The sequence below is a fragment of the Zootoca vivipara genome, chromosome 12 (assembly GCF_965207765.1).
Source record: "Zootoca vivipara chromosome 12, rZooViv2.hap1.1, whole genome shotgun sequence".
Taxonomy (NCBI): Eukaryota; Metazoa; Chordata; class Lepidosauria; order Squamata; family Lacertidae; genus Zootoca; species Zootoca vivipara.
Genome location: NC_142595.1, coordinates 18385391 through 18400277, shown reverse-complemented (window position 1 = coordinate 18400277; position 14887 = coordinate 18385391). Strand labels below are relative to the sequence as shown.

Below are 14887 nucleotides of genomic sequence, written 5' to 3'. Positions count from 1 at the left end.
AGGAGCTGATATGGATATAAGACAATTCCCATATGCAGATGACACAACTTTGATGGCAGAAAGTGAGGAGGAATTAAAGAACCTCTTAATGAGGGTGAAAGAGGAGAGTGCAAAATATGGTCTGAAGCTCAACATCAAAAAAACTAAGATCATGGCCCCTGGTCCCATCACCTCCTGGCAAATAGAAGGGGAAGAAATGGAGTCAGTGAGAGATTTTACTTTCTTGGGTTCCATGATCATTGCAGATGGTGACAGCAGTCATGAAATTAAAAGACGCCTGCTTCTTGGGAGAAAACGATGACAAACCTAGACAGCATCTTAAAAAGCAGAGACATCACCTTGCCGACAAAGGTCCGTATAGTTAAAGCTATGGTTTTCCCAGTAGTGATGTATGGAAGTGAGAGCTGGACCATAAAGAAGGCTGATCGCCGAAGAATTGATGCTTTTGAATTATGGTGCTGGAGGAGACTCTTGAGAGTCCCATGGACTGCAAGAAGATCAAACCTATCCATTCTGAAGGAAATCAGCCCTGAGTGCTCACTGGAAGGACATATCCTGAAGCTGAGGCTCCAATACTTTGGCCACCTCACGAGAAGAGAAGACTCCCTGGAAAAGACTCTGATGTTGGGAAAGATTGAGGGCACTAGGAGAAGGGGATGACAGAGGACGAGATGGTTGGACAGTGTTGTTGAAGCAACCAACATGAGTCTGACCAAACTGCGGGAGGCAGTGCAAGACAGGAGTGCCTGGCGTGCTCTGGTCCATGGGGTCACGAGGAGTCGGACACGACTAAACGACTGGAACTCACAGAAACTCAGTTCTGGCACCTCTCAGGTGGGCACCATTGCCATTCTAAGAGAACAAGGGAGGAGTTCATGGTGAGTTCCGGCACTTCTTTGCCTAGAAAAATAGCAGTGTATATAGGAAACAATGTCACAGAGGCATTAGCCAGAAACCCTCCATTGATCTGACAGTGCTGAATAGGTCCCACTGCATGCTGTATGGTATATACATGCTGAAAAGCTACAATGAGTTCCTGCAGTAAAACAGGTGGGTGTTCAGGTGGAAAGACATGATTTAATTCCACCCTGGGCTCCCATTTGAGAGGAACAGTAGTATAAAAATAAAGTCAATAAATAATGAACATAAAGTAAATATGTTTAAGTAGTTTTCTGTTAACACTGAGTGACCGTCACAGCGCAATAGCAAAACTAGTAGTGACAGATATGTCTCAGGCAACTCTGAAATTATTAATTTAACTGATTGCTTTTAACTGTTTTTTGAAAGGCAACTTTTAACTGTTTTTAGAAATTTTCATTGTATTGTTTTAGTATTGACATGTTTGCCATCCTGGGCGCCTTTGGAGAAAGGGTTGGGTATAAATTTCATTTTTAAAACTATCAAGAGGGAGGGAGAGGTCCAACCTTTTTCTTCTCTACCTAGTCTCAGGAATTGGAGAGGAAAGATAACTCTGGCAACTGGGAGGGCCTGTAGCAAATCACATTGGGCTAGTTTGGGCCCAGGGGCCTCTAGTTGCTGACCTACAATCGAATTCAGTGTTCATTCCGAGGCAAGATGACCATACCAGAGGCCTCTCCATCTTCTACATTAAACCCTCCAAGAGACAACAATTCCACAGTTGGCTCCATTGCTGAGCTGGTCTTCTGGTTAGAAGGTTCACTGAAATGTACTGTATAACCCATCTACACCTCTCCACAATTTAACCCTCCCTATGCTACTCGTCTCATCCTTGCAGGGCAGTTTGGAATGGATGCTGTTGTTTGTTCTGTGATCTTCGCCTATATCCATCCCTTTATTTATGATGACTTTTCTTCTGCGGCCTCAGCATGCCCAGTTCCTCCAGCCTTTACCTGCTATTGTTAGGAATGGTCTCCTCAAATCTTTTTTTATCAGCCTCACAGGTCTGCTCTGAGCCCTTGCCAAGGTCACTTCCAGAAGCGAGATGCTTCTACCTTATCTCTGAGGGGTTGCAAGGGGGATGAGCCCATCAGATTTCAGATCCTGCCCCCCTCTCTGTGCACAAGTAGGATGCTAAGAGGAGGTGGAGAGGAATCTGCCTCCTTAAGTTTGACCTACATAAGACCTGCATTGTTTATTATGTGTCAAATGATTATGGTTCTAGGGAGACCTGCCATCTGTTTCACATTCGGACCTGGGTAAACAGTTCTATTAATAGGATTGCTGTTGCGATTAGAGGTAAATTAGGAAGATGTTGATTTAGCCCAGCATGGTCTGCTCTGACAGCAGCTTTCCAGGGTTTTGCTGGCAGCAAAAGTCCTTTCCTATTACCACTCAATCCTTTCTTAAGAGGGGGTGCCACAGGGACTGGGGAGCCATGCAGAGTGGCTGGAGAAACCCAGCCAGATGGGTGGGGTATTATTATTATTATTAAACATGGAACTTTGTTCATGCAAACTGCTTACAAAACCACTGCATCTATCTTATACAACACATGATTCGCATGTAGAGGTTCCAGGTTCAAATCTCCAAAATCTCATGAATGAGAAAGGCTTTAGGAGACCCCCTGCCATTCAGTCTCTTCTTCTTCAGCGAACACTCATAGCTGAGTAAGATTGTTTTCCATGAACACATTCTTAACAGTGAGTCCGTAAGTGACTGTGGAGGCCAGTTTTGGATCCGCACGTCCTTCCACAGTAGGGACATTGGATTCTAGGCAGGAGTTGATTAAGGTTTCCCAAACGTGCCTTCCTCTTAGCACGTATCTCCCTTTCGTCCTGAGTTCGAGCGTCTTCAGAGTCCATGACACCTTTGGTAAAGGCTGTTCTCCAATTGGAGCGCTCGCAGGCCAGTGTCTCCCAGTTGTCGGTGTTTTTCATTTGGTTAATATCTGTACACAACTCTCCCCGATTTGATGATACTGCAAGCTCCTCTCTAATTTATTTTTGCTGAATTTGTGAGAGGACGTCAGCAGCTAAGGGGGAGTTGCAGTTAAGGAGTTGCTGGTAATGTTCTTTCCAGCACAACGCAAAGCTTCTTTATCTTTTAGAAGTGTAATTTGTTTTCCTTTAATGTCTTCATCAGCACCCAGTGTTGGTGCATAAGAGCTTAAAATAGTAGCCTGCTGGTTCAAAGAGTTGAAAGTCGCTCATTAATGCCCGTAGGGACTTCTGACAAGAGCTTCACAATATCATTTTTGATAGCAAAGCCTACTCCATGTATTCGACGTTCTTGTTCAGGTAGACCTCTCCAGAAGAACGTGTAGCCTCCTTTTTCTTCCTTCAGTTGTCCCTCTCCTGCTCTCCGAGTTTCTTGAAGCGCTGCAATATCGATGTTAAAACGTCACAACTCTCTTACAATGATGGCACCCGGAATGCTCATTATCTGTGTTTATCTAACAAAGCCCGTATATTCCATGTTCCAAAGTTCAATTATCTTTTACGACAATTACGCTGGTGGTGACCCCACTGGGTGCGATAATCCAGTCCGGGAAACAGGGAGGCAAACGACTTTTCTAGTCCCTCCCCCTATGGGGGTCAGCAGAGTGGATCCTAAATAGGACTGTTCAGTCATGGATACAGCTGCCGAGCTACTCAACTGCCTCATTCCTTGAGTCTAAGTAACTGAATCTGTATCCACTGCCCATGTGCCGGTTCATGACTAGGGGCTTCCAGATTTCCACGGTCCTGCCCCCTTTACCATTTGCTGATTGCTATGGGACTTGTTTGGGTTTGGGATGGGTCTTCGGAAGACGCATGTACAGTGGTACCTCGGTTTATGAACACAATTGGTTCCGGAAGTCTGTTCATAAACTGAAGCGTTCATAAACTGAAGTGAACTTTCCCATTGAAAGTAATGGAAAGTGGATTAATCTGTTCCAGGCAGTCCGCGGAGTACTTAAACTGAAGCGTTCATGAGCAGATGAATATATATATTCAAATATATTAAAGGGTGTCATATAGAGGAGGGAGAAAGGTTGTTTTCTGCTGCTCCAGAGAAGCGGACACGGAGCAATGGATTCAAACTACAAGAAAGAAGATTCCACCTGAACATTAGGAAGAACTTCCTGACAGTAAGAGCTGTTCGGCAGTGGAATTTGCTGCCAAGGAGTGTGGTGGAGTCTCCTTCTTTGGAGGTCTTTAAGCAGAGGCTTGACAGGCATATGTCAAGAATGCTTTGATGGTGTTTCCTGCTTGGCAGGGGGTTGGACTGCATGGCCCTTGTGGTCTCTTCCAACTCTATGATTCTATGATTCTATGATACCAAGAGTGGATCCAACGGTCAAGCTAGGCTAGTGACTAGGAGTGGCTGCCAGGACCACATGACACCAGTCCTGAAAGACCTTGGCTCCCAGTACGTTTCCAAGCACAATTCAAAGTGTTGGTGCTGACCTTTAAAGCCCTAAATAGCCGTGACCCAGTATACCTGAAGGAGCGTCTCCACCCCCATCATTCAGCCCAAACTCTGAGGGCCAACTACAGGGGCCCTGTAGTTCCCTCCCTGCGAGAAGCGAAGTTGCAGGGAACCAGGCAGAGGGCCTTCTTGGTGGTGGCGCCTGCCCTCTGGAATGCCCTCCCACCAAATGTCAAGGAAATAAACAACTAGCTGACTTTTAGAAGACATCTGAAGGCAACCCTGTTTAGGGAAGTTTTTAATGTTTGATGTTTTATTGTGTTTTTAATATTCTGTTGGAAGCTGCCCTGAGTGGCTGGGGAAGCCAGGCCAGATGGGCGGAGTATAAGTAAGAAATCATCATCATCATCATCATCATCATCATCATCATCATCAAATTGGTGGGGCAGCAAATGCCAATTTCACCTTCGTGCAGTAGGCTGGTTTCTGCACACACTCGCATGCTGCTCTTTAAACTCCGAACAGATCAGCAAAAGTCACAATCGGAACTCAGGACACATCCCAGGCAGGCAAAAGCGCTTGCACTATAAAGCAGGACCAGCGAGGAGGGGTGTGGCCTAGAGAGAGATTTGAGAGTCAGACAAAGATTGGAGGGGTGCCTTTGGCCCTTGGGGCTGAGGTTCCCTACGCCTGTCTTAGTGGATGAAGAGATTTGGCTACTGGTGAATCCTACCTTGAAACGAAATGCAGCTGGTTCCAGCCTCTATGGTGGTGAGAAACCTGTTCCTGTCTTCTTCTATTCAAGCTGGTCTGCTAGTTCTGCAGATGAACTGTGGTTTGTAGAAATGGCAGCTCACCATATTCCTGCTCCGGTCTGTGCCCTCCCAACAGCTGACTGTATATTGGCTTGGAGAGCTTCATTGCCATGGTTTAGATCAGGCATCCCCAAACTTCGGCCCTCCAGATGTTTTGGACTACAATTCCCATCATCCCTGACCACTGGTCCTGCTAGCTAGGGATCATGGGAGTTGTAGGCCAAAACATCTGGAGGGCCACAGTTTGGGGATGCCTGGTCAAGAAGGTGGTTTCTGCACGTGTTGTAGAGAGAAGTGAGGGGCAGATTGGGACTCGTCAACCTGGGAAGGTAGCCCATCTGGGAGAAGGGAAACTCTGATCCTAAACCTCTGCTTCCTTGCAGTATATCTTTGGGAGAAGAAAAGGCTAAGGAGTAAACCCTACACAAATCTCGAGTGCGGTCCCTAAGACGCTTGGATGGCATCTTGTACACCTCCTTTTGGCAACCTCTGCAGCCAAGCTGGTGCCAAAGGTATTGCTCTGCTTTTCTTTGGACCACATTAGTGAGGACAAGAAGGGGATCTTGTCATCTGGGCACCCCATGCACATTGCAGAGGCTTGCACCCCATGGAGATCACTTCAGTACTGCTAATGTAGTGGTTTGACGTCACCCCCAGAGGAGCAATCCATTGTCTCTCTCAAGACAGACAGATGCCAGCAACGTGGGACCATATCTTGTCAAAATGGTTGTGCTTACCTGGACCTCTAACAACCCTTTTGTGCTGCATCAGAACCAGAACCCAAACTTTCCCTTGCCATCCCATCAAAGATGGACCTTTGGGGTCTTTCCAATGGGAGGCCACCTCTCTAAGTGGGCAGTGGTGAACATCATTACAGTTAGCTCCTTATGTATAAGGGGAGGGTCTAGTCACAGAAGGCCCAGGACAGTGTTTGGGTTAAATGGTTGACACATATGACCAGAAACAACATCAGGAACCCAGTAATCTTGACATACTTCCACCATGAGGGTTCTTCTCATGTTAAAGGTAAAGGTAAAGGGACCCCTGACCATTAGGTCCAGTCGTGACCGACTCTGGGGTTGCGCGCTCATCTCGCATTATTGGCCGAGGGAGCCGGCGTATAGCTTCCAGGTCATGTGGCCAGCATGACAAAGCCGCTTTCTGGCAAACCAGAGCAGCACATGGAAACGCCGTTTACCTTCCCGCTGTAGTGGTTCCTATTTATCTACTTGCATTTTTGACGTGCTTTCGAACTGCTAGGTTGGCAGGAGCTGGGACCGAGCAACGGGAGCTCACCCCATCACAGGGATTTGAACCGCCAACCTTCTGATCAGCAAGCCCTAGGCTCAGTGGTTTAACCACAGCGCCACCTGGGTCCCTTCTTCTCATGTTACAGCCCTGCTAATGTTGGAATGAAGCCACAGAGGTGATGTGAGGGAGCTTGACCGGAGTCCAGTACCAGAGAAAACTACCCTCAGCACTGCCTCCTGGACTATGGCCGAAATGATCTTCATAGGGGGATTTGTCCCTATTTTAGACCAAGCATTTTGGTCTGTTGTTATGCCTAGGTTGTACTCCTATGCCTGGCTCGATCTATTTGCATTTCCCATCCTACAGTCAACCAGCAATTTATAAATAAAAGAATAACTCTTCAATTATGAAGCAGATCGAATCAAATGATGTTCAAAAGCCGCCGTGCAGCGCAGACTAGTCCCTTCCCTGCGTAAGCTTTTCAGGAATGTCGTAATCTGTAGCAGCTGAAACCAGGAAAAACTGGGGCTTGTCACATAAGGCATTGGCTTTATGGGTCTCCCTCTATCCATAAAGTTTCTGATTCTGTATAACCCTTCTGTATAACACCCCACCCTCTCTTTTTTCTTAAAAGCAACCAGTTTAACACGGTTATGCTGAAACTGGGTTTTGGTTATGGGGAAATAATGGTTAGCTGTGCCATGCCCTGTATTTCGAGAACATTCCCTTCTGTAGCCAATGATGTAATGTGTTATACTAGAAGACATTTCTCAAGATCAACAGCCTTCTGTGCAGCAGGAGCTCTCCGTGATGGTTTGGTTGCACTTATTCCTAAAGAAATTGGACGTACCTGGTGCATTGGCTAGGAGATCAATCGCTATATCGCCCCAAACTGGTTTGAAGTCCGTATCGTAATATTGGTTTCATAATTTCCGACCTGGCAATATACTGTGAATCATGATGTGTGTGTCTGTGTGCTATGCAAAAAAAACACAATGTGGGGGGAAACCGTGAAGCCAGCCAATGGGGCCTCCTTATTTCAGGCATCATGATATATCAGTGTATCGCAATGTTTAGCTGGTGATATATCACAATGTTGGAAACCAGATATTGTCCAGCCCTACACACACACACACACACACACACACACACACACACACACACACACAGGCTGCCTTGAAGATCTCTAGAAATGCCAACAGCGGATACCCATAGCTCTGCCCCCCCAGAGAACATAGTGGCATTTGAAAAACCGAACAGGGTGGAAACAAAGACCTGCAGTTTATCTGATATGACCGGATGATAGGACAATTGGAATACAAAACCAGGAACAATACGTACATACATACATACATATATATATTATATATATACATACACATTTATACCTGTGTAAAGGAGATTAAATTAAAATTTAAGATGATCTTTTAAAAAACTCATTTGTTTTTCAGAACATTACATCTCATTCCCCTGCATGTCATTCCCCACCCCTCTCCTCTGACCCTGCACCCATTTACTGTTTACAGTACACTGTACACCTCTTGAACCGACTTTTTTTGGGGGGGGCGGGGTGCAAAATCTGTTTCATCCTCTATGTAACCCAGGATGGCGGTGGCATGGAGACACCTTGTCACCTAGAGAATCATTCCTTGCAGCCCTCGCGGGGTAAAGGGGTGGGGGGAGAGTTCACTGGCCAGTTTTGCCTGCCTCTGTGGTCACCGCCACTAACAGTCTGGAAGCTCTGCATTTGGCAGGTGTAATGGCAGCGTGTTGCAGCGAGCAAAGGGCAAGCTGGAGAGAGACCTGTGCCCGTTTCAGACGATGTCACTGCATCACAAAATGGCCAAGCCTCTTGTGGACTCTGCCAACGTAGAACACAATAATTCACATTCCGTAAAGGGTGTGTGCGAGTGTGAATGAGAGAGAGCTGCTTACCTCCAGAAGTAGGGATGCGTTTCAGGGCGTACATGTAGCAACACACACACAATTTGACCACTGAGGTTTAAAGGAGATGGGGAAGCGGTCAAACCCCCTGAAACACATTGCCCAGCTCTGGAATAAAGGACACAACATGTCACCTTTGAATTTTGGGTTGTTGGATCCAGGGTACTTGCCATGCCCAGGTTCTCTACTCCCAGATCGTGATATGTGGATTAGAATCCCCACTCCAGTCCACAGAAACATACCCTGGAAAACCGACCCACCATTTTATCACAGTATTTAATACTCCGGGGGAGTGCAAATGGATTGTTAAAAGCGCATGGAGGCAAATCTACCCACATTAAGTTGTCTTGAGTGGGACACATTCTGTACATCATTGCCATGAACTGTTTTCGCCCCGTGATAAGACAAAACAGGGAACTTTTGTGAAAGAAACATGGGAGACGTCTATCCTGAAGTTATCCTCATTATGGGATCCGGACATTTCTGGGCTAGGTCCATCGAAACTGGAGGAAAGACTGGTTCAATGTTCAAAATGAACTCCTTCCCCCAACCAGAGCTATCATGCAGACTGCTGAAATTCCCACCGAGTTTCTGTCTGAATCACAGCAAGAGATGAGCAAAGGATGTCTTTCTTCCAAAGCAGCCGCTATTAAAACCCACAAGAAGTAAACAATAAAAGGGGTGGGCACCTCTCGAGTCAACAGGAGGAAAGCACCCTGTTGTTCTCCCCCCGCCCCTTTCCTTCAAAGTGGAAACCTCGTGGAGGGGACAAGGCAACAGCACTTTCTACTCCCTTCGCAAATTCCAGTTTAGAGGTGAAAACCCAAAGGCATAGCCTTTCCTGGCAGAATACTGCTTTAAACCAAACAAAACATACAGGCTTTTGTATCAGCATTATTTTGGCTCTTTTTGAGGGGGCAGGGGGAAGCAACTTTTTCCAGCAACCGCTTTACAAAACGTAGGTCCAGCTCCACTTTACATAGTAGACATTCCACAGCAGCCTTAGCGAATGGCCATGCCGGAAAAATAATACTGTCAAAAGGTTTGTAGATGATGCAGTAGGTGAAGACCTGCTTGAGTGGGTAGAGGAAACGTCACCCGATTTGCATCGTTTTTTAAAAATGTAAAACTGAATCTAGGTTAATAAATATGAACAGCTGAAAGAGGACCAGTGAATGTCTATGTGATGCTCAGTTTATAACATCCTTCCCCAAGCAGGTGCTATCCAGGTATTTTGGACCACAATGCTCAGCATCCCAGACCATTGGCCATGTTGGCTGGAGATGATGGAAGCTATAGCCAGATGGGCGGGGTATAAATAATAAATTATTATTATTATTATTATTATTATTATTATTATTGTCCAAATATCAGAAAGGCACCAAGTTGGGAGAGGCCCCCAATGGGACCCGATTGTGAGTACCTGTGTTATTTCCAAGTTGGGTTGAGCGATGTGCCACACTCAGCCAAGCTCTGGGGCATGAATGAATCATGGTGGCCAAAAACCATGCCCAAGGATGGGGATAGCGAAAGGTCAGAGAGGCCAAAATGCAGGCAAAGGAAGCCTCCAAAATGTGATTACACAAAGCTTCATCTTGCTCTATTTAAGGTAAGATGTTTTCTGACTTTTTTCTTTTAAGAACCTGATTCCAACATTACGCACAACACACAGAAGTTGCCGTCAGGCCAAACTGCACCCTTCTGGTGCCATGGATGCTGATACAGAAATTCCCTCTAAGCTTGGTGCCATACAAAGAGCACCTTTCCAACATCTTGGCCCTCTAGGCAAAGTGCAGCTCCACGGAAGTGTTGCTTTGGTGCCTCTGTGTATGTCAGCACAATGTTTTGACTTGGCCCCTGATCCCTGGGTTAGGGTGTAAAAGCATGGGCAGCGTAGGAGCGGCAGTCAGGGACTTCTGCTCGTCAGATTAAACAGATGAGAAAGAAGCTGCAAAACCCTCTGGCATCTTAGGGATGAACAGCTTTTGTAAGTCGCTTCCAGCAGCTGTTATGAAGGCTTGCGCTGTAAGACATCCCCCCACCCGTCCAGTTTACCCACTAAGGTGACCCAGCACTTTTGGGCTTTCAGGCTACTAATAACGATCTCAACTATTTCTCTAGAAAGGGGCGTAAAATGCGGAAGGCAAGGCGCTGACTGGCTGGCCACTGCAGCAACAGTTATGACACCCTTGTGTTGCTTCAGAGAGGAATTCCCTGCCAGCTAGAGATGCCATGTAAAAAAAAAAACCCAAACGAAATGCACCCGTGCAGCTCAATCCCTGGAAATGGGGGTGACGTGAAACAAAGGGACATCTACGATGGTCCAGTGTTTAGTCCTGGGACAAAGGTTGACCCCATAAAATAAGGAACATAAAATAAGAAAATAAGGATGCCCCTAAGATCTTAAGAGACTGGGTCCTCATTACCTGTGCGTCTAAGGCACTCGTGCCTCTGTTTTTTATCTTTTGCTGTCCCCCGGCTGTAAGCACACCCACCTCTGCAGAAAACCCTGGTATTGACAACAGCAAAGCAGAACCCGGTCAAGGTGTTGGGCTTCAGAAAAGGTGCTCCCCTTCACAGCTTTCTTTCTTCCAGTCAAATGCAGAATGGCTGGTGCAGAACCATGAAACTGAAGGCTTGATCAAGAGCGGGAACAGTTATTTCTTCCCTGCTCAGTTCCATGTTTTTTCTCTCTCCAAAGTCTCTAGCTTCAGCTCCTGGCTCGATACCTTTGATGCGTTTGCTCCCAGCTCTTAGGTTTTAATACTCAGCTCCCTTGGGAGGGTCCAGTTCATAAACCTCCTGGGCGTTGATTCCCAGAAATTTTCCAAGACAAACGTGAATAAAAATGCAGTGAGGAGGGTGTGTGTGTGTGGAACAAGGCGAATGCTCTTTTCCTGGTTGTAAAAAGTCAGCCGTAGCGTCTTTTCAGATGCCGACAGGGGTTTTCGGAGGCCGGAGCCTCTCCTCACGTCGCAAAGGTGGCGACCGGCAAAATCGCCTGCGGAAACCCTCCTTAAAAAACACAGACATATTTCCCACCATCGCACGAAACATAGAAAATAATGGATTCCATATTGTCCAAAGGATGGAAAATTAAAGGCAAGATCATCCAAACCCTCCCCACCCCCCACCAAAGCCCAACAATAAGACCCCCCCTCCCAACCCCGTAACCCCTCGCTCAAACGATTAAGATTCAGGAAAGAAAACAAAAAGAGAGAGAGAGCTGGTCTCGCTTCTTGCCAGCAGAGTCCTGCTATGTTCCAGTTTTGTCCCCTGCTCCACATGAAGGCAGTCGCGATCCCGATCTGCAATGGCTGGCGCAAGGTTCTCATCAGGCAGAGAGGACAAGGGAAACACAAATGGCCGGACATATGGGACCACAGCCTCCCCACCCTCCACGGTTTGTCGATCCAGTTGACACAAGACGCACACCGGACATGGAAACTGACAAGTGATTCGCCACCCTTGTCAAGGTGTCTGGGTTTCGCCTCTGCGGCCCACGTTGACTTTCGCCATCCCGCCTGACCCGTCCCGGCCTTTGTGTCTCTCCCTCACCCTCAACGGAAGGCAAGGCCGTTGGCTACTCTCGCTTGCCGTAGTTCTTCTGACTGTGTCGGGGGTCTTACACTTCCCTGCTGGGAAACCGGGCAGGGGGTGAGGGAAGAATAAAAGAGTGGGCAACAGGCAGGAGGCATTTCTAAACAGGTCCCTTGCAAATGATAGTAGTAGTAGTAATAATAATAATAATAATAATAATGAGAAGAATTAATTGCTCTGGTTGGATTATATGTGTTTTTTTTTCTGCTCTCTCTCTCTCTTTTTAAGTCGGGTTGGAATTTTTCAAAGTCTGCAGCTTCGCCTCCAGTTCAGAGATCTGAAAAACACACAACAGAAAGGGGTGAAGAGGAGATTTCCAGGTAGAGAAATAGTGGTGGGGCTGGGGGGGGGCAGGCGCGGAGAGAGATGGGAAGACACGAGGGAAGGAGACATAGTGGAAATTGGCTGGCTGGCTCAGCGCCATTAACAGCAACGGGAAAGGGCTGGTGGAGAAGAGGGCTGTGAAAAAGGGGAATGAAGGGACACGGCAAAGGGGAATTGTATGAATACAAATGGGGGGGGCTCATTAACACGGCTTCTGAACGTTTAGGCTTGCAGTCTGCTTCACGTCCGTTTTTGAGACAGGTTCCTCTGCTCTGAGTTGGGCAAAAGGCCGCCCAGTGTAAACCAGTGTTTCTCAACCAGTGTGCCTCCAGATGTTTTGGGACTACAACTCCCATCATTCCTGACCACTGGTCTTGCTAGCTAGGGATGATGGAAGTTGTAGCCCCAAAACATCTGGAGGCACACTGGTTGAGAAACACTGGTGTAAACTATGCAAATCTAGCTAAAAGTTGCATTTGCCAGATAAGCTTTGTATAATCAGCTCTGCTTCTGGGGAATTCTCGGGGAATACGTTGCTGCACTTTCTGTAGTGTAAGCTGCCTGGGTATATTTAATGAAACGCGCGGATTATGAGTAGTTAAAACTAAATAAGGAAATGAAACGACCGGAGGCTCAAGGGGCGAATCAGAGGTGGAAAGAGAGGAAGGAAATCTATGCTGAAATCTGGGTTTCTTACTTGCCAGAACTGTGCTCTTTTATAATACCAGAGATGTTAAATCTCTCTCTGTGTGTGTATCTGACATTCCTTGAAAACTGGTTATCTGTGGCCTCAGTCCTCAGAACCGTGGACAGTGGGACTGGGTCAGAGTGGGACTCTGGGATCAAATGTCCGGGAGTCCACTCAGCGGAATAAGGAGGTAAAGGTAAAGGGACCCCTGACCATTAGGTCCAGTCGTGACCGACTCTGGGGTTGTGCGCTCATCTCGCATTATTGGCCGAGGGAGCCGGCGTATAGCTTCCAGGTCATGTGGCCAGCATGACAAAGCCGCTTCTGGCAAACCAGAGCAGCACATGGAAACGGCGTTTACCTTCCCGCTGTAGCGGTTCCTATTTATCTACTTGCATTTTAACGTGCTTTCGAACTGCTAGGTTGGCAGGAGCAGGGACCAAGCAACGGGAGCTCACCCCGTCACAGGGATTCGAACCGCCAACCTTCTGATCAGCAAGCCCTAGGCTCAGTGGTTTAACCACAGCGCCACCTGGGTCCCCCAAATGCAACACTACGGGAGTTTCACATTTTGAAGTAATACAAAGATAGCTCAGTTGGTTAGAGCGTGGTGCTGATAATGTCAAGGTTGCAGCTTGGGCTGTGCAGTCAGAGAGCAAGCTCCCTGGGAAACAGCTCTTTCATTATGCAAATGTACCCATTCCTTCCTTCCCAATTCCTGCCCAAAGATTCCTGCCACCATCTCCCTTTCAAGGCAACCTTTCAAGAATCACTGTGCCTAATTGTGAAAAGGCAGCGGATCGGAAAGAAGGGGAAAGTTGGCCTGGAGCAGTTCTAGGAGAAATCACTGGGGTGATGGCGGTGAAGCACAGTCATACCTCGGTTTAAGTACGCTTCGGTTTGAGTACTTTCAGTTTAAGTGCTCCGTGGACCCATCTGGAACAGATTAATCCACTTTCCATTACTTTCAATGGGAAAGTTCGCTTCAGGTTAAGAACGCTTCAGGCTAAGTATGGAATTCTGGAACCAGTTACACTCATACTTCAAGTTAAGTACGCTTCAGGTTGAGTACTCTGCAGACCCGTGTGGAACGGATTAATCCACTTTCCATTACTTTCCATGGGAAAGTTCGCTTCAGGTTAAGTACGCTTCAGGTTAAGTACAGACTTCCGGAACCAATTGTGTACTTAAACCGAGGTACCACTGTAATAGTTAGGGAATGAGAGCCGATGGACATGGCTGAGAAAATAAGCATGGCGGAAGCCTTCGGCCCGATGCTTGGGTCAAATCGAAGGTATAACAATGGGGGCAGTGTCCTGATGTGGGCAGGCTGCTGTTCAGGAGACTAGTTCGACATACTTTTATTCATTAGAGAGAGGTCAGCCCAGGCCAACTTCAGACACAGTCAGCAGAAGGCATCCTAAGAAAATAGGGAGATCACAATTAAGGTAAAGGGGAGGTGATGGCTTGATAGGCTCTATCCACAGCCGTGTTTCGTAAAGCAGGGAAGGCCTGACATAGTCAACCTTCTCAAGATAAAGGGCAGTGGCTCAGGATTTGCACCGCTTTCCTGGCTGTGTGTGTGTGCGTGCCTTGTCTTGCTTGTGCTCAACTACATCAGCCTGTCAGCACCTTTCCGCAGCGTCCTCTCTACCTGGGACTCTATGATTGCATGTGCTGATTTGTCCAGGTTGACACCAATTAAGGTAGGGGGCGGGGAGGTGAGGTGGTAAAGCGGATTGTACCACTTCAGACAATGCGGGAGGCTGCCAATGCTGATGTTCCCTTATGCTAAAAACTCACAAATAGAACGTTTCTCCTTGCTGTGCTAGTGTTCAATTTGCAGGGAGAGGTTGGTAAGCCCCCCCCCCAAACTGTCTCATGGCCTTGCTTTTTCCATCCACCACAATTGCTTGCCTAGTGCTCTAGAATG

At 47.1% G+C, this 14887-nt stretch overlaps 1 protein-coding gene across 1 annotated transcript in view; it reads right to left on the bottom strand.

Moving 5' to 3' along the window:
* Positions 1-12033: 12033 nt before the first annotated feature.
* The window catches only part of PPP1R9B (protein phosphatase 1 regulatory subunit 9B), a 77484-nt gene continuing 74630 nt past the window's right edge, over positions 12034-14887 (bottom strand). Inside the window, exon 10 of the mRNA XM_035134348.3 lies at positions 12034-12219. Coding sequence (XP_034990239.3) covers positions 12166-12219 — 54 coding nt within the window. The 3' untranslated portion in view covers positions 12034-12165. The remainder of the gene's footprint in view (positions 12220-14887) is intronic.